Raw genomic sequence first — 22,542 nt, forward strand, 5'->3', positions numbered from 1 at the left:
ACATCGGCTATCTGTATAGATTGACGATTTATTGGTGATATAAATGACTTGAAATATTTTACCACAGGTGCATATTTGTTGGTTTTATAATGTGTCCCACGATAGATAAGTTTAAATTTAGGCAAGGAAAGTAAGATTCAGTCTAGGTTGAAATGCGTTTCTGTTAGGCCCACAAATGGTAAATGAATGGATGTCTACTTTATCACCACTCGGCAAGTCTGATGTATCTTCTACTGATAACGTTACCTTCAGTCGGTAAATAGAATTATACAGTGGTCTACTTTACCTACTGAGGGACCAACAGCTTTGTTATGAACCATCAGAATGTAAATATTTATGATCATGTCAGTCATTTTACCAATGTATTCAATAAAATGACTTTCTAAAAAGGGATTCAACGTACCTTTGGATTGATGAATAATTCATATTTCATGAAATCTCTTTGGAAGAAGAATCTCCTTTCGTGATGAGACGCAAAGAGTTCCATTTCTTTGTAAACTCCGAGTATATCCTCATGATCTTCCAATGTTCGTTCTGAAAAAATATTAAGAGCAAAAATATAGAATCAGTGATACAATAAGATTCGATATTTCGTTTCATGGAATTGATAATCCAAGAATTATCATGTGATACCACTATCAAATACTTGATGTTTCATTCTGGAACTTCGAAAAGGAATTTAATCAATTGCAAATAGAGGGTGAATTATCGGTAAATATATTGATGTAGCAGCATGTTTGATTTCGAGTACATTCTGCAAGAATATACTCCGGATGCGCGCGATGCTCGTGAATAAATCAATGGCGATTCATTCCTGAATGTCTGGGATTCTAAAATATTTGAAAAAGGAGTATCAGGTACTTGGGATAAACCTCGTGCGTTCCACAGGCCCTCATTAAAATGTTACGCCAATTATGCAGATAGAGTTTCATGGAAATAAAATATAAAAGCAAGCGGCGGACATAATTCACGTGATACATGCAACCTATTGTGGCTTTTTTTCAACGATCGCTCGTTGACGGATGATCATTAATTCCGGGAATATCAATGAGAATTCTAATTGAACTAATAAAGTAATTAGGGATTTCGGAATAAACCAAGTTTCTACGAAGAAGAATAGTTGTCAAAGATTGACAATAGCCTTTTGATCATTAAAACCGTGGTTGCTGTACTAACTTAATTCTTGGTGGCGTCGAACCTATCTCGGATAAGACCAGTATCACTGCTTCATAAATATACAATCAAGGACTTTCCTGACCTGAGACAACCACAACACACCCAATTTGTGAATATCGATTGCGCAGGGCGCTGTGGATTGAGGTCTCCCAACCAAAACATTGACTTTCGCTGCTATTTGTGGAGTCGAATGCAAGTCTATCCTGGTGATCATAACAAGGCCGCGATCTTGTTGAGGATTACCTTTCAGAAGAAAATAATGGTTTACAATAAGGGTTGGAAAACGAGATACTAGGCTTTTCCGAAAAATAAAATAGAAAAGACTTCTCAGCCACCTCCATCCGCCATGATACCTCACGTCCTTGAGGATCAACCTAATATCAACATACAACGACCTCGGAATATAATGGGAAAATTCGCGGTTCTCGTCGGAGAGCGACATATCACATAATACTAAATTTCATAATTACTTATACAGAGCGAGAATATCCTTAATTTGAGAATTCAACGTTCTGAAGTCAGGAATCGAGATTTCCTTGAACTTAATTGAAATATCGGTTAATTGAAGTATAATTGTACTAGTTTGTGGCAAAAATGAGAGAGAATTTCAACTTCTTTGGCTGATCTTTAAGAAAAATCTACTTAAAATCAGTAGAAATTTTACATTTTCTAGGTTTGTTTACTCTCTAAAATCTATCCCGATTTTTTACTGTGTACTCCACCCTCTGAACCGTGAAATTCTGATAGTAAATTGGAAGACCCAATTTCTACTTTGAAACTTCGAAGTAACAACTCGTAAGGTCAATGTCAGGTGTGAAGTCTCCACGCCCGACGACAAAGTTGGCTATAGTATCAATGGAGGATACCTGAAATAGCAACTTTCCCATTAATTCCAAAACTAATCAACCACTACTTCATCACAAGTACAGCAGCAATATTTGAAAGGCTTCACATATTGCAAAGGAGCTCAGAAGAAATTCAATCCCAATGACAAACACCACAATCCTAACTTTCCAGAAGCTCCACTAACATCAACACAAAAACTTTCTCCCGATAAAGTTCTCCCTATTCAAATCTTTCGCCCCAACACAAAGAAAACTTCTTCCTCCATTCTGCTCTCAGCCGTTTTGAAAAAAGGACCCCATGGCTACAGAAAATATTCTCCATTGTGAGAATTGGAGTCAATCCTAAATACATTCGCCATTTCCCCTTTTCCATCAGAAGAAACTGCGAAACATGCTTTATGAAAAGTTTGTCAATAGTATTTCCCTCCCCCAATTTCAACAATACAAATCCACTAGATTCACCCAGTGAATCAGACATCCACCTCTCCATCATAAACTATATCTCCAGTTACTGAACCCCTCAACAAATCCTCTCATCCCGAATGATCGACCAGCAGCCGCTCTCATGAATTCCCAAAAATAACTCCTCCCCGAACCGGCTTCGAATTCTCGACATTCGCCATTTTGTTCTCCAGCATTATATTTCCCACCTCCACTTATTCTCTCTTTCATATTTAGCCTTTGTGCCACTGTTATCGTCTGAATGTTTACATCGAAGCCAGGACGATGCCCTACGAGACGTTATTACCCTACCCCCGCCTCCCTCCCAACCGCGTCGCTCGCCGGGCGTCTGTTTTGTTGCGCATGTGCAGATATATTATTGTCTCCCTCCTTGTCTCTCTCCTTTCAACTAAACCCACCCATACAAACGAAACCATGAGTATCGCTTCACCTCGTACGGTTATCATGGCCATTCCACTCACGTGCATGCGCATCATCTCGTAGTACTATGGGCACATATATACACCTGTCTTCAGTCGATTCCCGCGTATTGACTGCGCATGCGCGAGACTCTGCCGCCAATCACAATCTCTTAGCGGTTATACAGGTTTATCAGGACTTCTGCGTGAGATGATCATTGAATCAATTACAAACTATTGCAATTAATTTGGTTAATAATGACCATGAATATGACTTCGGCGTTGGTAGCATTTTCAAGTATAATCATGTGATAAATGTTGGTTATTGTGAAGATTACGATACAGTAATGAGTGAGCATCTGAAATGTTTCAGTGGAAAAATGGGTTACACAAATAGATGCAGGTCAAAATCCTCAAAGGAACGAAATCTTGTGGTGAATAATATCAATGACAACAATTTTTAGATGATGGGTTAGTGGTTAAAATGAATGATTAGTAGCAATCTATTGTGACGAGTAGTCCCGTAATGGTTAGGAATGTAACCGGAGAAATGATATAAAACCTCAATACGTTACTCTATGAACATTGGTTAAATATCAACTTTGATGTGACTCTTTACAATGGCATTGTCAGGCCTCGGTACTGACCACTCATTGCTTTTTTCTAATTGAATTATCGCCATTGAAGAGTTATACTCTAGGATTGGTGAAATTACGGGCCTTCAATTCCACTCCCAACACTGACACTGGCAAATGATAAGTTGTTTGTGGCTGATATCATTATTGAAACACCTGCCGAAAGCTACGAAATTCAAGAGATATTGGAGTTTATAAATATAATGATAAGCGTTCCATTTGTCTTACTTCTCCTATGCGATAAGTTGACCTCCAGGTCGTCAAAATAACATAACTTCTACGATAATATAGCCTTAACTCCTTGAAAATCATCTTAGAATTGTCTGCATTATGTGCATGCCGACCCATTTCTCCTACATCTCATTTCATGATTTTTTCCGCCTGTCATCCTAGAAGCGAAATAGAGAGGCACCTGAAAGTGCTCTCTTATATTTTCCCATCAACCCCTACGACTGCTGGAGCCCAAAGTTACGGCGATAAGCTCGATGAGCCGCAGTGCAAGCCTCGACGATAATGCGAGGAGAATCTCAACAGGAATACCCCAGCATAAATCCTTCAGCATAAACTTTCTTAATAATCGTTTCAAAGTTTACTGATATTGGAAAAAGGAAGATGATGGTAATGAAAATGAGTAGAGAAGAGCAATTAGACTCGGAGTTTGAAACGTGAAAATGTCGATGAGAGGATAAAAGCTGTGTTAATGAGTAAGGAAGCTTGAGCACGAGGAGGATCTCTAACGGTTAAACGGTGTCCGAGTTGATCGGACGTGGAGCACTTAAATTTCGTCATGAGGTTGTAATGAGAGAGCTTTCGAGGGCCAGAAATGTTTAACGACTTATGGCTTGATAAGCATTATTCGTGGGGGAAGTCATTTGAGAAAAAGGAGGAAGTACTGATTTTATCAAGGGGGATATTGTGAGAATTGTTCTAATGATTGAACCTTTTTCATATAAATCAGCAATCTCGAGTATTCATTGATCACCCAACATCATTGATTTGTTCGAGCATGAAGAGAGAAAGGAAAATCTTGGTTATAGCAGCACATTAAAAGGAAACACAATTAGAAGTTGAGTAACTGAAGATCATCAACGATCATTTAAAAACCTTACAGAGGGCATAACGGTTTGAAATATGATGTGAAAGGCTAGTACTCACCAATTCCAAGTTCCGTCCAGGTTTCCACAATCGACCAGTCCATCCCACTGACTCTATTCTTCACCTTGAGCAGTTCACAAAGATCCATTGTACGTAAATTCTTCTCAACGACGATCATATTCCACGTCAAATCGCTATTGTAGAACGTGATCTCAGCCTTGAAGAAGATATTCAAGTTTAGACGGAAAAATATGCAATATGAAAGGAATAAATTCATGTGGAACTAGTGAGATAAAGAAGTTCCATTTAAGCCGAAGCACCTGATATACCTGTCTCTCATCATCAATCGTTTCATCCTGCAAAAGCTCGGCTTTTCTCGTTCTCTGCATCAACTCACTGAGATCGAACAGAGTTGGCCCGGAACCAAGTCGCTTGTAGCTTCTGGACTGACCAGATGGAAAATTGACAGATCCCAGGGTGCCACCCTCCAAGCAGGAGCACATTTTTGGAAACCAATCTGAAAGGTTCAAGATAATTATGATAACAAAATCGTCGAAACGTCAATTGGTGAACTATTCATGATGATAACAATTAATTAGATCGCTTTTACGAGTTTTCAGATCACAATGATTGATATTGAAGACCCAATTCAAGGATTTCATATAATGAATGATTAATTTGTATATTTCAGGTTCTGATAGGAGGATGGATTTTTTAGTATCAAAAAGCCTGCAAAAGTCATTGAGCATTTTTTCGTTGACCCACTTGAGATTTCGTTCCTCAAAATCACAAAAGGTTCCATTGAAGCTAGCAAGGCATCCAGAATCAGGTTTTCAACATTAATTGGATAATTATTAAACAATAACACAACTGCTACGAATATAAAAGCATCATGATATAAATCAGGTGCCGAATAGGAGCCCCTCTTGTGCCCTATATCCTTTCGTTCGTACAATCTGGGCTCGACCACTGTCACAACGTGATAAATCAGCTCATTTTACGCGATCCGGTGGCCATCGTTCGACACCATAAAGGTGAGGGTGTAAAGAAACATAAATTATACGATTATATGTGAAAGGTTGAAAAGTGGTTTCAAAAAGCGATAGAGAAGGCGAGTGTTGTCATGATTTGACAATCTGTACAATTTTCCTATTTTAATCAAGATGAACGCGAAAAGTTCATCTTTTTTTTATCGTATAGATAGAATGCGTGTGACTACACGTGAATGTCAATCGTGGAAACACTGAATGCTGCGAATGAATTGAGAGTTGTCGTTGCATTAAGAGTGCAATGTGATAACCTCTAGACTGCCAGTTCAAATACGGAATATCGAGGCGCATATGTGAGATATCGATTTAATTTACTAACAACTGAAGAATATTGACCTTTTTGTTTTGAAAATTGAGACGTCGGGAAGATTATTCTTCATAGAATGCTTTCAAAATTTGGGATTCTAATATTCTTCATTGCACAGAGAAAAAAAGTTTCTAGCTTCCAAGACAAAATTACAGATTTTGAAAAACTTATGGTTCTAACATGGTTGTCCTTAAAATGCGGAGAATATTCTTAGATTAAGAACTCTCGAAAGAAATGAAGTTTAGGGCTAATTTGAGATTAATTGAGTCAAGTTGTCAGGTGATATATATTTGCAGCAACAAAAATGTTATGAATTACATTGAGATGGAAAAAAAATCAATTCAAGAAAGAATTTTCTGAGAATAAGAAATTTTTTGTCTGATTTTTAAGGAAAATTTTAAAACGAGTAAAATTATACATCTGAAATTCAGCGACTTTGACTGGAAACTAGGAACTTTTGAAGCTCTGTATTTCATAAAACATTGAAAGAGGATGAAAATATTATTTTCATCCGGTAAACAATCACCTTAAAAGCAGGAACAATAAAAAATAATATCATAGCGTGGGTCTTCCAAGAATAAATACCCATATCCATAAATCCCACAATTTGTAAAATACCATAAACACCCATGAACCAGAGAAGCCAAAAAAATTCAACATAAACATCAGCATTACTCCTCCACTCAGATCAACCCCCAAAACTTTTCGTCATCAATTCATATTTCCCGCGTTTCATCTCCTTGACATCCCAAGTACGGGATGTTACTATTATTCCCAAGCGAATTCACCCGCCCATCTTCCCAAAGTGGATAAAATATAAATATCACGTCTAGGTATTCTCGTCCCTCCGTCGGTAGCAAAAGTGGATTGTGCGACAATATATTTTTAAATTGACACAATAAAGGCAGTCTCCGGCTTCATCACGCTCGACTCGTGCCGTCTGAGATTGCCCTTGGCTCGTCTACCAGGGTTGGCTGGTCAGAAGGTTGAAAGGTCGAATCCCAGCACAGTCCAGTTAACAATTATCGGCCGTGAAAGCACCCTTTGACGTTGTTTGCATGACACCGCAGCTTCTGCAGTCCTCATCAGCCATGACAATTTTTCCAATATTTTCATGTGGACGGACCAGGTAAAAATACACTTGATCTTTGTCATATGCTCTTGTCTCTCCTCTGTTTTGTGCAAGCAACCTCTTCTCAATCCTTTCTTGACTCTCTCTTGACGCTGGCATTCTCACGGGTCTCACATGTCGCAAAGGCCCAAGTTATTCGTCATGAGTCCATATGTAAGTGGCTCACTGTAAAAAACTGGTGACAAACTAGACACAAAAGTTTGGGGAGAAACCGCAAAATTTGATGACACGAATGTCTTGAAAAGGAGTCAAAAGTTCCTTCATTTCATAGACTAACTCTTTTGTTCATAAGATTCGAGTGAAGGACAAGAACCTTTGATATAAGTACTGGCACTAAAAAATCTGGATCTATGTATTCATAATCCCTACTCACAATGGACGAGATTAATTCAAAGGATGCTGAACAGAATCGTCAATTGGTAACTCAAACAAAACAGCAAACTTCCTCTAAAAATTTCCCTACTTTTCTTCTAACTTTGACAAGGTTACAACTCCACTTCCAAACTCGCTGTTATTGACCACTGATGATACCCTCAACTTCCGAAAGAATTACATACCAGTTCCATGCACTTGATCCCCCCAGAACGATGAAGTTTAACAAGCACGTTGAAAAGCCGACATTAGAATGTCGATCTAACCCCCTTGTGCATCATAATTTCCAAATCTGCTTCATTCTCGATAATCTGCCTTCATCATGCCGCGAACAATCCTTACAGAATGCAAACTGAAGTCCGAAACTTCCCTTTCTTTCCCAAATTTCATCCCTCCTCCGTCTTTCCTCGTACAACCTCGCTGAATGAGTTAAAATGAATATCGCAATTTGGTGGAGGTCTATAACATCAGCCGCACTCTTCTCCTTCTGGCAAATGTATTATACCCCACCCGGTAGGTCGTAAAAATTTAGCACCGATAATTGCTGGGATACGATACAGCCACGGGCGCCCTGCCTCGGACGCCGTCCCATAATGCAGTTACAGTGCCAGGAAGGTGTGTCTCAAAAAAAAAACGGCAGAACGGGTGTATGAACAGTAAAGCTTTTTCGGCTGGCAGGGAATAGTCGATATATGTGTGATGATTACTGGGTTATCTTCGATTATTTGAGAGGGAAAAGAAAGCAAAACAAGTCTTGATGAGAATTCCTGGTTGAGTAACCCTTGTTATGTTGAGGGAAAGGGACCTTTGGAAGATCATGTTGCACGCAAAGGGAATGGTTCCACCAGTAGTCGATTTTTCTTCAAGGTTTTGGTGGACTGAGATTACATTTCTTGGAGTGAAAGGCATATTATCGCTGTTGACAATCATAATGATCATGTCAAATTGAATTTCGGTTTGAAAACATCAGATTCAGAAAAAAGTGTGCTTTTCATCGATTTGATCTACTTCCCCTAGAAAATATTATTTTCTGTTCCTTTCTGATTCCAAAACGATGATTAATATGACCTTTTCCATAATTGTCGAGCATCCACCTGTGTCTTCCCTACATCTAGCTATCCTTGAATAATCATCATCGAGATGCAGACCATATGTCACATATTATTGTCATCCTATCCTCTATTGAAGTGCTCATTACAATAAGAATTCGAAACTGCGCAAAAACGCCAACAAGTACAGACTGCGAAAAGAATGAACATAAACTCTAATTGCTCCCATGAGAAAGCATCGTTGGCCGGTGTATTGAGAGGGTATCATTGGCGTAGGTTGTGTATAAATAACTACACAATGTACGTGAGTGTGTTCACAACAGAGCCCTGGTAATGTGCAGACAGAGTGAACGAGTAAACAAGCTGGAAGAAAGATATCCCGGCTACGACGTAGACCCGCATGTCCAGCCTTGGCCTACTCACCTCGTCTACCTACCACCTAGATACAATGCAGACATATTTTTCCGTATTATTCAGATTTTCTTGATGAATTCCGTTGACTTACCATAGTCAGGATGTAGGTGGAGATTGTGAATGAAGTGAAAGTTATTACGGAATGATCATCCTCGTGATGATTACGATTTATGAATATTGAATGACTTTGTGGTGATGTTTATGCGTGGCTGATGATGTTTTGTCAGCGGATGCAGAAATTTTGAATATCGTGGCCTAGGTTAGGTTTATATGCATGTCCTGGATGTCAGTACTTCACTGTGAATGAAGTGGAAGTAGTTATAGAGTGATTGTGTGCAGATGATGCGATTTTCTCCGCGAAAGGAGAAATTTTAAGTAGCGTAGCCTAGGTTAGTGCGTCAAGGTCACATGTCCCACTCTTTTTTAGAGGAGCCAATATATTGGCTCCATCAACTCGAGGATACCGTCTCTCTAAGGTTGCATTGCACGCTGATAGAATGGAAGTGGCACTAAAAAGCCGATAGCATTGTTAAAATTACATGAAGGCTATTTTATTGCTTTTTGTGACACTAAAAAGAAGATGAGAAGCTACCTCTCAGAGCAGTAAGATAAGAGTTTTTATAATGGAATTTATATTGCTTAAAGCTTTGTTTACGAGGAATCAATACTCATCCTCACTAACTGCATGAATACACAATCCTTCGGTTTGACAGATCAATTACGTCTTCAACTATTTATTACCTATTTTTTCCTACATCAGCAATGACCCAAAAAAATTGAAATATTAAGTTTTATATGCATGTCCTGGATGTCAGTACTTCACTGTGAATGAAGTGGAAGTAGTTATAGAGTGATTATGTGCGATTTTCTCCGCGAAAGGAGAAATTTTGAATAGCGTAGCCTAGGTTAGTGCGTCAAGGTCAAATGTCCCACTCTCTTTTTTTAGAGGAGCCGATAAATTTGCTCCATTAACTCGAGAATAGCCAGCATAAACAAGATGAGCGGCACAAACTGCCTCAGAACAATAACTAAGAGTTTTTACAATGGAATGTATAGTGCCTAAAGCTTTGTTTATGATCAATCAATAGTCGTCCTCGCTAATTGCATGGATACATAATCCTTCAGTATGACAGTTCAATTACGTCTCCAAACAATTTATCCCATCGTCTTTCCTACATCAGTAATGAGCCGGAAAATTGAAACCTGAAATTTTGATACAAATGTCCCGGATGTCAATCACCGGCATGAAGGCTGCATTTCCCATTAAAAAAACGAAATGTTCCCCGTTGTGTGCAATCAGTTATGGCACATAAGTTAGTCAGCTTGCATAAATAAAGAGCAAGGCTCGATCCGCGGTGTATAATCATGAGCCATAACCTGATATCACTGACAGCAGATCTGTTCATGTTAGGGCACCCCACATATACACGATGCACGAATTTTTAGCATTCAAAACCGATAGCCATTTCATTTTCATCATTTGACCCACTGAGTATGACTACGTCGGCTGATTAACATTCAATGGATTTTGCATCGTTTATACCAGATCGACCTTAAACAGCATTGCCAAAAGGTCGAGGGGGAGAAATATCAATGGCTAGCACCTAACTACGATATCAAAATGTAATGAGCGTTGATGAACATGAATGTTTATGATCAACTCATTTCGATTGTAATTGTGACATCTCTAGTGAACGGTTTAAGCCGATTTTGACTATTATTCAGGTTTCAGTGAATATCTCGGAATCTAAGGCAGATAGCCAAATTTTTATTACCACTTTTTTTGTCGAGCGAATTGAGAGCTACAAAAAAGATCTTTACAAAAATTTCGCTATCTCCCTTAGATTCGCAGATATTTCTCGAAAACTTGGCTGAGTTTTCGAGAAATGAAGTCTATCGAAAATCTTTCAAATACAAATGCGCCTGAATTGTTTATTGATATTGAAAATCAAACGAACCCACTTTATTCCAGTAAAATGATATGATTGCTGATACTGCGTCATGGAAACAGGAAAGCTAACGTTCAAAACAATAATCCATGTTACCTAAAGTTAATATTCGAGTGGAATAATCCAATTGTTTGTTCCGGGCGTTTCTATTCCCGTCACTGAACGACTGGCATTTCTAAATGAATATGATTTAACACGAGCCTCGAAATACTCGGTACAAGCATAAAATCCCGATTTAGCCACCTGTTTCGAATATTTACATGGTTGAAGAGGTTGCGCCCAAAGGACATGGGAAAACAGCAATGACAAGTGTTTCAAAGGTTATGACATTATTGGATAGCTTGATGAAATGATGATTGAATAATAGAGTGAGGGAGGATCGATGGGAGTTTGCAAAACAACAGCGGCAAGTTTCGATCCAAATTGATGCTAATTCAACCATTTCTCTTGTACTCGTGTGACATTTTCATTACGTCAGGTGAACGACTGTTAGTATTTCGCAAAGTGCAGCGAGGTTGAGTCTATTTTCAATCCCTGAATAATCGGAAACTACTGGTAGCTACAATGGATCAATTCTGCGAAATACTGCAATATGAGATCAATACACTATCATGTTCTATTACTGTCATAATACTTCAAAGGAAAGAAAAGCTATCACAAAGTTTATTATGTTGTAGTCATGTTACAACTGGCAGAATTCCTGGTAGTCCTCTCGATAACTCGGTTGAACTTTTCCATTTGGATGTACAGAATTTCAAAAAGTGATCAATGCAGCGAGAGATGGAACAAATTTTTCGAATCAAGTCCTTTCTGGTTAGTTTTTTCCTCATTCGAATGCCGAAAAGGCTCGAAAGTTTGAGGTAATTTGAACAATAGTGACAAACCAAATTTTTCTATCTGAATTATTTGTATAAATTCTTCAGGGACGAAATAAGATTGCGAATGCTGAAAACGAGATTTCTTTTAACAGTAAAAAATAAAAATTGGTTGCAACTAATATGAATATTCACAAAAGAATGATTAACCTTCATCTTATGTAGCACTCCCTCTCTCGATCAAGATTGAAGGATGGATTACATAGAAATCAGTCCAAATGATCATGAAACCCAACAAAACAAGAAGTGAGTTAGATTGCTTTCAAAGCCCCAGATTAACGCATTTGTTAAAAGCCGTGGTGACAGTAGAAGGTTGTCCCAAAGTTATTCACCGAAGGAAAAAGAAGACGCGAGAATACAAATGGCAGTGGGATTACATGGTGGCAAAATACGGGTAGCAAGAGAAATGCTCAAGTTCCTGGCCCACCGCCAGAGGAGGAAGAAGTCACCAAATTGATTGTCTTTGATGGTACAAAGTAACGAATGTTGAACCCGCAATCACTTTACATTATGGGAGACTGAATAAACATGTCCCTTCCGTGTTATTCATGTCAAGCGTGAGAGGATCCAAAACACAATAAGGAGAGAGTAATCAAAGTCATGTGGCATATTGGAAATTTCAATTAGTGCCTGAAATAATGCACAGGAACTACACGGAGACAAAATTTAAGGAAATTTTATTCAAAAAATCGTGGCAAATTCGACATTTTGAAAAAACTCTGGATAGACTTTGCCATCTGAGGACAAATTACATTACAGTCGATAAATTCTCGGAGCAAAGGGAGAAATTCATTATTCCTTAAACATTTTTCTCTTTGATACAGAGCAAAAGAGACCTAGAACCGAATTGAGCTCCACGATTACTCGTTTTAGTAATTTTTTCTCTGTTGTTTTCATGGTGTACGACCACCCACGTCGATTTCCACAATTTCTACCACTAAAACAATGCAACTAAAACTTAGCATGTAGGTTTAGCCATTCCTATTTATTCCGTTGGTAGCACTAAACCTAAGAGTGTCACCGAGTCACTCGTGGAACTGATTTATTGCTTGCCTCTAAACAATTTGAGCCTGGTACACGGGTGAAATTGCCCAGATTCCTCGGTCGACGGATGTCACCGCAATCTCAGAATTAAACGAACCACATCGAAGTGCCAATAGAAAACCCAAGTCCATTCTATTCACATATAACATCACTAAAAGTACCCAATATTATGAAAAGATTCGTTTTGCGTCATCTGCTATCGAATGACTTTTCGACTAAACTGTGAATTTCAAGATTTCCAATAGTCAAATCCTCTCATTAAAACTAATAACTAATATTAGTGCCTTCATCCAACGTTCCATTCTTTCAAAACTCTACAATTAAATTGATCCAGCAAATCAAAAGTCAGGAGTAACTTCTTCTCTCAGCATAAAAAGTCGGAGAAGATTTCACTGAAAATAGAAAAAATTGTCAGAGCATTTGAATATCCCCGATATTTACAAAATACCGTGAATTGGTTATTCTAGGAAAGGCACGACAGACTTGAGGACTACTTAAACTTTCACAAAAGTTCTCTTCGTGCCTCAGGTCAAGGTCTCGCGAATCTCTGATTACGAATGAGTAATTAACTAAATTCTTCAGGTGAAAAGAAAGAAAAAGGAATCGAGTATTCAGACCAAGTGCTGCTGGAATGTACAAATATTAACAGGTGCTGTACCATAATATTCTTTACATCCTGTTGAAATCATCGTACTTCCAAGCACACGGTAAACGTCATAAAATGTCTCAAGATCCCGCATTATTTCACAGTGAATACCTAGGTGCTCTCTACTCCACTGAGAAAAAAAATATATTTTCTCAAACAAGTTTTGTTTGAATTAAAAAAATCACTAGTTGAAAATCACTAAAAAAATAAGATCAGCAAAGCAGCCAACTTTGCTCTTACCTGAGTTTCCGAGGAATATCTCCAAATCTAAGGGAGATAGAGGAATTTTTGTAATGACCTTTTTTCTGGCTTTCAATCCGCTCTATAAAAAAGGTTATGACCAAAATTTTCCTATCTGCCTCAGATTCCAAGATATTAATTGAAAACTGACCAATAGTCAAAATCAACTTCAACCATTTTGTTTTACCGCTTCGTTATTGTATTCTAGTGCTGACTATTTGAAGACTGTCCTGAGATGAAAAACTTTAGTCGCAAAAATACATTTAGTAGTTCTAAAAAATTTTAAAGCAGAGCAATTATTCATATTTGAGAACAAATAATTTCGTTTTCATTTTCAACGAACAATTTTTTTGGCTCAAGCTAGACTTGTTTGATAACTTATTCATTTTCCTCTCAGTGTGTATTCATACACCCGAGGCGATTGAAAAATGGATCAAAGCACACCTGTGCCTTCATCTTTCGCGTGGAATTCTTTCAATACTTCTGGCTTTGAAAAATCGAATCATCCGGTTTCACGCGTCTCGCATTAGCAGCCTGAATTCATCTACTGCATTCATCCCTCTGGATTACCCTGGCTTAAGATTTATTCTTTGAAATTCTACGCGATTACGCAATATGTAAGGATGAGGGGAGGGGGAGGGGAATATTGATGCTGGCGATGGTTCATTTCATTTTTTCTGTAATCCGAATCGTTCACGCTGAATTTATTATCAGTTTTGATGGTTTCGGAGTGGAATTCATTCAATGTGGAGGCGAATAGTCTGTGATTATTAGTTTATCGTTGAAGAGAGGAAAGCACAGGGACAAGCACATAGAGAAAAAGAGTTTCTGGTTTTTAGAACAAAGATGGAGGGAGAATTTTTAGCAATTTTTCCGTAAAATTTCGAATTATGGATAAAGAAACTCTTTCAAATTTCAGTGGAATTATGTGTGTAATTAAGTCAACATTTCAGGTTATATACCTTTAATAATGAAGAATTATGAATTTTGGGAATATTTCGAATATTTTTCATTCCATCAGAACAGAAAAAAACCGTCAATTTAAATGCGAGAATAATCTTAATTCAAGAATTGAGATTTTTGGAGTAATAATCGGAAATTTTAAGAAAAAATATAAAAATTCGAACTTTCTTGCCTATTTTCCAAACGAAATCTCCTTGGAATAAGTGACAATTCTAGAGTTCAGAAATTTCGAGATTTTTATTGGGAACTAGATAGATTTTTTCTCTGTTTACTATCAAAGAAAAAATTATGTTGTATTTCGAAGAAAATTTCCGGCAATTCCTGAAATGGAAGCCGAGCAATCTAATTATTTCACTCGAAAGTAATTAACACTGTTCTGGAAAACTAGAAATTTCAATGAAATTTAAAAATTTCTGCGCAAAATAAATATTGAGTACCAAGGGAACACTAGATTTTAAATTAATTGGAAATATAAGAATATATTTATCTAAAATTTACACTTTTAATTGATTATTCAATAAAATTTTGAATTATCAGTGACGAAAGGCATTGAAATTTTATTAGAACTACAATGTACAAGTGAGTGAAGATGTCAGATTATACTTTTAATAACGAAGGATTATCGATTTTGAAAATATTTTGAAAGATATTTAAATTTCAAGAATAATCTCAATTCAATATAAAATATTAAAAATTTGAACTTTCTTTCCGTGGAAATTCCAGAGTTCTGAAATTCGAAGATTTTCGTTGAAAGCTAAAAACGTTTTTTCTCTGTGTACTAAGAAAAAAATAAAATAATACATTGCATTACGAATAAAAATTCCAGAAATCAAAAGGAAATATTCATAATTTGCCTCAGTTCCTCCTGAACGTCTTCTCCGCATGGAAAAATCAAAACAATTCTCAAATAAACAAAACTTCATCGTATGCGAAGGCAAAATGATCAGGATTGTCATGCGTCGAGGACAACAGTATCATTTTCAAGACGAATGACAACAATGGAGCATGAAATACGAGTGCGTAAATTGATATATAAGCTGTGCTAATGAGACAAATTGAAACTAAATATTCAGCGTTTATGCCTTTGATACGGGTTCATTGTGCTTGGAGAAGCGCAGGAAAAATTCGATGGATATTTCGGTTGCCCAGTAGAATAAATTTTTAACCGACAGTTGTATCATATATAAATATTCTATATCACATGGAAGGGATATTGGGGGTAACATATATCGTGCTAATTTTCTAGTGTCAATTAATCAATTGTGTTTGAGTATTGCAGTGAGAGACGAGTATACTTCAGCCGGAAGAGAAAATATTCCAGTTCAGAGTCATTTTCCTGAATTTATTTGCGAAGAATGACGAAAACAACTGAATGTTTGGGAAAGATGTTGATATTTTGTCGATTTTATTGCAACAAATCGCGGATGTTGCAAGCAAATAGTTGACATTGTTGAATAAAAATTAATTTTTTCGTACTAAATTGAATTTTTGAAAGAAAATATGATTTCTCAGCAAATTATCGTTCTTAAGGAGAATTCTAATTGATATTAAAGAAAATTTTATATTTTTTTGAATAATAGTTTTACGTGAATGACAAAAACATTCAAAAAACCATAAATTTCTCATGAACCGAAAGTATTTCCTCCCCTCATAATACCAACATTAAGGTAAAACGCTCTTTAATCGTGATAGTTTTTATATCAATTAATTAATTATGTTGGAGTATTGCAGTGAGGAATGGGAATACTTCACCCGGAAGAGGAAATATTCCAGTTCAGAGTTATTTTCCTGAATTTATTTGCAAAGAATGACGAAAACAACTGAATGTTTGGGAAAGATGTTGATATTTTGTCGATTTTATTGCAACAAATCGCATATGTTGCAAGCAAATAGTTGACATTGCCGAATAAAAATCAATTTTTCCGTATTAAATTGAATTTTTGAAAGAAAATATGATTTCTCAGCAAATTATCTTTCTTAAAAAGAATTCTAATTGATATCAAAGGAAATTTTATATTTTTCTGAGCAATAGTTTTACGTAAATGACAAAAACATTCAAAAAACCATAAATTTCTCATGAACCGAAAGTATTTCCTCCCCTACAATACCAACATTAAGGTAAAACCCTCTTTAATCGTGATAGTTTTTATGTCAATTAATTAATTATGTTGGAGTATTGCAGTGAGGGATGGGAATACTTCACCCGGAAGAGGAAATATTCCAGTTCAGAGTTATTTTCCTGAATTTATTTGTAAAGAATGAAGAACACAACTGAATGTTTGGGAAAGATGTTGATATATTGTTGATTTTGTTGCAACAAATCGCATATTTTACAAAGAAATAGTTGAAATTGTCGAATAAAAACTTGATTTTTTCACATTAAATTTACTTTTTGCAAGCAAATATCACTTCTCAGTAAATTATTTCCCTTTAAAAAAATCTAATTCAAACTAATGGAAATTCAATATTTTTCTAATGAATACTTTTACGTAAATCACAAAAATATTAGAAAAATCTATAGATTTCTCATGAACCAGAAGTATTTTCTCCCCTCATAATACCAATACTGAGGTAAAACGGTCTTTAATCGTCAATAACTCGAAAACAGCAGATCGAAATTCCCCAATTTTTCTGTCATTTTCTTCAATTTTAAAGAAATTTTTCTATGTTTTCAAGCTTAAATATGAGACACTGACATTGGCAATTCCATCTTACCCTACAAGGAGAGAATATAAAATTAAATATCAGTATGTGAACACATAACAGTAATCGAGGGCTATACGGCAATACTCTAAAATCTGATTTTTTGTGATGTCTGTATGAAAAGTGCACTTTCCAAAAGTAAAATTATTTGCAACTAAAAAGTATCATTAATGCGATGACGCGTCCCACAGATCAAATGCCACTTTTACGCACTGGTATCGAAATATATTGTATTTTAACCGAATTTTCACTTGCACTGAATTAAATTTTGCTTTTATGCTATGTTTTTAATCTTACTATATTTAAGACTAAAGTTTCAGTAGCGAAGTGGTCAAACGGTTCAAATCAATTTAGTCTTTAGTTGAATTTTCTAGAAATATTTCCGAATTTAAGGGAGAGATTGAAATTTTCATAATAACCTTTTTTGTAGAGCGAATTGAGTGCTACTGAAAAGTTTATGAGAAAAATTTTGCTATCTCCTTTAGATTTCGAGATATTCATTAAAAACTGGCCAGTAACCAAAATCGACTTAAATCGTTTGACCACTTCGCTACTGGTTTCGAGTATGGTGGGTATGTTTTTAGTATTCTCATATTAATTTTACATTCTTTCCATGCACCCTCCCCCACTGCGAAAATCTGTGAGTCTCACTGAATTACAAAATACGTAGAAAAATTAATCACGATTATACCTGTTAGTGTTATCTACTGAATAATAAAGTATTTAATACTCACGGTGATGCGTGGGATAATTATTGTTGTTATTCGAGAAAAGTCTGTAATCCATGGTGTCGAGCCCTCGGCGTACACTAATCGCCAGTAAATCGCCGAGTGTCCGTTTTTTTTTGCACGTTTTACAACAACTAATGTGCTTGACAAAACCCCGGACGTTCTTAGTGACTGTCTGTTATGATCCGGGCGTTAATTACCCCAATGAGCAAATGTAACACGAAGAAGGATCGATCGATCGTTACGACGCATCGATATGCCAATGGGCACACGGTGAATTCATGAGGTGACACCGGTAACACGGTTTACCATCCACAGGTATCATCTGAATGTCTCTATTAACAGGACCGGTGATATGTATGTAATGTCGGACACGTGGAATGGACGAAAAATCTCCGCACGTCTAAAAAAAAAAGAAAATGAAATAAATAAAAGTATTGAATAATTTTGATAGAGAGAAAAAGTTTCTGGTTTGGACGCTGCTACGGAAAAATCGAAATTTTAGGAACAGTTGACTGGGAATTTTCAGGAGAGTGACAGTGAATTTAATTTAAAGAGAGACAAATCATTCAGATTTCAAGAAAATTCAACATTTTTGAACAGCAGGAAGACGACAATTCCCTCAACTTATTTGAATTTTGTATCAAAAGGTGAAGATTCAATACAACATCACGCTGAATTAAACACACAGGTGTATAAAACTTCAACTGCGTGAAACATACAGGCGTATCAAAATGCAACTGCGTGAAACACACAGGTGTATAAAAATACAACTGCGTGAAACACTTATGTGTATAAAAATACAACTGCGTGAAACACACAGTAGTATAAAACTTCAACTGCGTGAAACACAGTAGTATGAAACTTCAACTGCGTGAAACACACAGTAGTATGAAACTTGAACTGCGTGAAATACACAGCAGTATGAAAATTCGGCTGCGTGAAACACACAAACTTCACGCATGCGTGGAGTGTATAGAGTGTACAGGAGTGATTCACGCAATGGTGCGAATAGTCACGGCCATAATTGAACTCAAATTCATGGTTTGCATGGATTTCTCCCTGAAATTTTGAATTGTCATTGAAAAAAATCCTTGAAATTTCTGCGGAATTATAATGCCAAAATTTTCAAGTTCACCGAAAATTTAATTCTGGAACTCATACATATTTTCAACCAAGATTTCACTAGTGAAGTGGTAAAACGGTATAAGTCAATTGCGACTATTAGCCACTTTTCAGTGAATATCTCAAAATCTAAGGAAATATTCCTCAAAAACTCAAATGGGAGATAAGTCGACTTAAACCGTTTTACCACTTCGCTGCTGATTCGATTTATCCTCCCACTAATTTCTCTTTTCTTCAATCATTCATTATTTCTTTGAAACATCCAAAAATTTCCCTGATTAACAAAAAAACAAACAAATTTCATTTTTTTTTAACCGAGATTCCAGTCTAGAAAAAATAGGAAAAAATTCCGAATAACGCAGAGTACTCAGATATTTCTCCAATTAATTTTTCAATTTTGTATCCATTGCTTTGACTGTTCACCCGAAACCGATAACACCAACAAACCAAAACTCAAATTCCATTCATAAAAAGAAGATGCAAAAGCACATGTAGCGCGTACGATTTTACGACTTATTTTGCATTATGTTGTACCACTGGCATTCGGCCGTTCACGGTTGTCTTCCCTCCCCCCCATGGCATCGCATACCGTCACATCCATCGTTCTTTGGTTGAGAAGCCCATCCGAAGTCTTGGGACCACACGGAGAGTTCTCGTTTTTCCCCCCGCATATATTTTTGTCCCACTCCCACAACCAGCTCCACACATCCATCTTCATTCTCTCTCATCCGTTTCAATCTCCACTCTTCGTTTTCATTTTTCCTTTCTTTCTGTTTCATTCGCGTGCGCGCATTTGAACTTGTGTACCTGGAACACAAGATGGTAGATGAGGGGAGTATAACAACGAAGAGGAGGCAGAACGGTTGAATCATACAGCAAAAGGCACCGCGATGGGCACCTCAAACGAGCCAAAGGTCCTTGTTACGTTCACCGAAGAAGACCTCGTTTCACACCGGAATGCTGAGAGCCGATTAGATACACATGATGTGGAATGAATTTATGAAAATTAAGGTGGAAGGGTAGGAAGATGTATACCGGATAATTCTAGTTGAGAGAAAAGTGGCGGGAAGCTCTGCAAAAACTATTGTCTGAATTTCAATGAATTGAAAATTCAGGATAATTTTCTCAATTCAGATTTCGACCGAATACCCCTCAACCTCCAAAATTCATCGGACATTTGTTAACAACAAAGCTTTCAGGAAATATCTAACAATTCCGAAAGTATCGGCGGACTACAAAAGATATTTACTTGAATTTTTATGATTTCTATGAATTTTTAAAGAAAATGAAAAATAATAATGAATAATAGAAATGAATTCAACTGGAGTCGACAATTTCCATTGATTTGTCGGTCAAATAATATATTTTTATAAAAGTATTCAACGGTGCATTAAGAGAAAAAATTACTTTTGACAAAGAAGGTTTGCTTAATACAAGAAATCATTCTCTCGTCAATTTTAAAAATCGTGAAATCTCCTGATAAATAATTTCGTCCTCAGACTGAGAGAAAAGTTTTCCAACAGGACTTTGATTACATAAAATCTTGCAAAAAGAGCACAACACTTGAGATCAATGTGCTATACACTTGAATTGATAATGAAAGTGATTGTCGTACAATCGAAACAAGAATTCCTCAGTTGGAGATGATGAGTGATCAGATCGGGAAAGTGTGAATTCTCAGCATCCATTAAATTCCGGCTATAATGCAAACTATATGAATTTATGGGAAGACTTATGCTGACACTTCAAATTTTCTTGGGACAAGAGAACCTCATCCTGTCGAAAGACTTTTTCCTCTCAGTGTGAGCACAAAATTATTTACCAGGAGATTTCACGATTCTAGAAATTGACAAGAGAATATTTTCTAGTATCAAGAAAATCACCTTTGTCAAATGCAAATTTTTCTCTCAGTGTGTACTAACAATGAATTACATTCATGAGAATATAATGTTAACCAAAATGATCAATCAGTACTTTTCCCTCCCTGTACGAACCCGATTGCCCTTGATCTACAGGAGATAAATGTGATCACTATACGGATCAGATAAATGTCCAGCTACACCACTAACTAAAAAGAGAAAAAAAGTTGATCTCATATTCATACATATCGGATGTCATTCAGCGGCTCAATGCGAGAGTGCATGATATCCGACGAAAAAGCCCGCGATTCAAATAAAAAGTCGACTCTAGTCGCTTAATCTCGCACAATGAATTTCTTCCCAGGAATGAAAAGGATAGAGGGATGGGGAGTAAAACTGGTCATTCAGGTATCCTGCCCACAGAATTCCACACATGTGTGTGCCTCCGCTCGAATTTTACGATGACAAACCCCTCGCAAATACGAGAACTAATCCAACTAGTCGAAAAATGCACTTTTCCCGTTGTCCAATGTATGTATATCGTGCTCGAGTTGCTGTAAAGTTCCAAATTTCATTCAAGTGAGTATGCGTATTTCAGCGTCAACGCCTACATACTGATGGGTTTACTTCTGTGCGAGTGGGATGTAACGTGTATATACCAGGGAACGGAATTTACGTGACATGAACATCAACGGTTGCCAAAATTCCGCCTACATGAGTGGTATTTATGATTAAGTTTGTGATATCTTTTACTTTATGGGAGGGATTTTACTCAGATGCGAAAATACGTTTGAAAATCTCGGATTATGGAGATAGCGGGGGAACAAATCAGTCGTCAATTGAATTGTGGGCAATAAAATGAGAAATTGATCACTTTTGCGTGTTTAAGGTATTTATGGCGGGGTGGGCATGTAGGAGGTGAGACGGAGAGCAATCTATTGTTCTCTCGCAGAAAATCGCTGAACAAAAAAAAACAATATTTCAATTACAAATTTTCAATCTATTTCGCCCATTTTTGTGTTTGAAATATTTTTTTAATAACTTTTTTTTGAGGAATATCTCGCAAACTAAGGGAAATATCGAAATTTTCATAATGACCTTTTTCACATCTCTCAATTCGCTCTACAAAAAAGGTTCTACCAAAAATTTTTCTATCTGCCTTACATTCCGAGATATTCACCGAAAACTGACCAATAGCGACAATAATCAGTGCCATGTCCCTAAATATCGAAACTGTTTTTCTCTGCGAATGTTCCGCCCATTTCAGCTTCATAAAACTTCGCGATATCAACACCTCCGAAGCTGTCATTAAGTACCAAACGATTCGTCATATGAATATTCAACTGAGATGAAGAAAAGCTATTAACGGCAATTATGCTACGGCCATTATACCCGAGATTGGGTTATAGTCTCCTGAGAAATGGTAGCAACGATGATCGTTCAGTTTGCACATAGCCCCACCTAATCTCTCTTCCC

At 36.8% G+C, this 22,542-nt stretch overlaps 1 protein-coding gene across 1 annotated transcript in view; it reads right to left on the reverse strand.

Moving 5' to 3' along the window:
• The window catches only part of LOC107035679 (growth factor receptor-bound protein 10-like), a gene marked incomplete at its 3' end in the record, with an annotated part of 73,889 nt that extends 55,401 nt beyond the window's left edge, over positions 1 to 18,488 (reverse strand). The window contains exons 1-4 of the mRNA XM_015253227.1: positions 18,089 to 18,488; positions 4,941 to 5,128; positions 4,672 to 4,828; positions 404 to 534 (exon numbers count right to left, since the gene is read on the reverse strand). Coding sequence (XP_015108713.1) covers positions 404 to 534; positions 4,672 to 4,828; positions 4,941 to 5,128; positions 18,089 to 18,140 — 528 coding nt within the window. The remainder of the gene's footprint in view (positions 1 to 403; positions 535 to 4,671; positions 4,829 to 4,940; positions 5,129 to 18,088) is intronic.
• Between the last annotated feature and the right edge of the window lie 4,054 nt (positions 18,489 to 22,542).

This window comes from Diachasma alloeum, unplaced genomic scaffold (assembly GCF_001412515.2).
Source record: "Diachasma alloeum isolate Michigan unplaced genomic scaffold, Dall2.0 Dall_scaffold_00200, whole genome shotgun sequence".
NCBI classification, from domain to species: Eukaryota; Metazoa; Arthropoda; class Insecta; order Hymenoptera; family Braconidae; genus Diachasma; species Diachasma alloeum.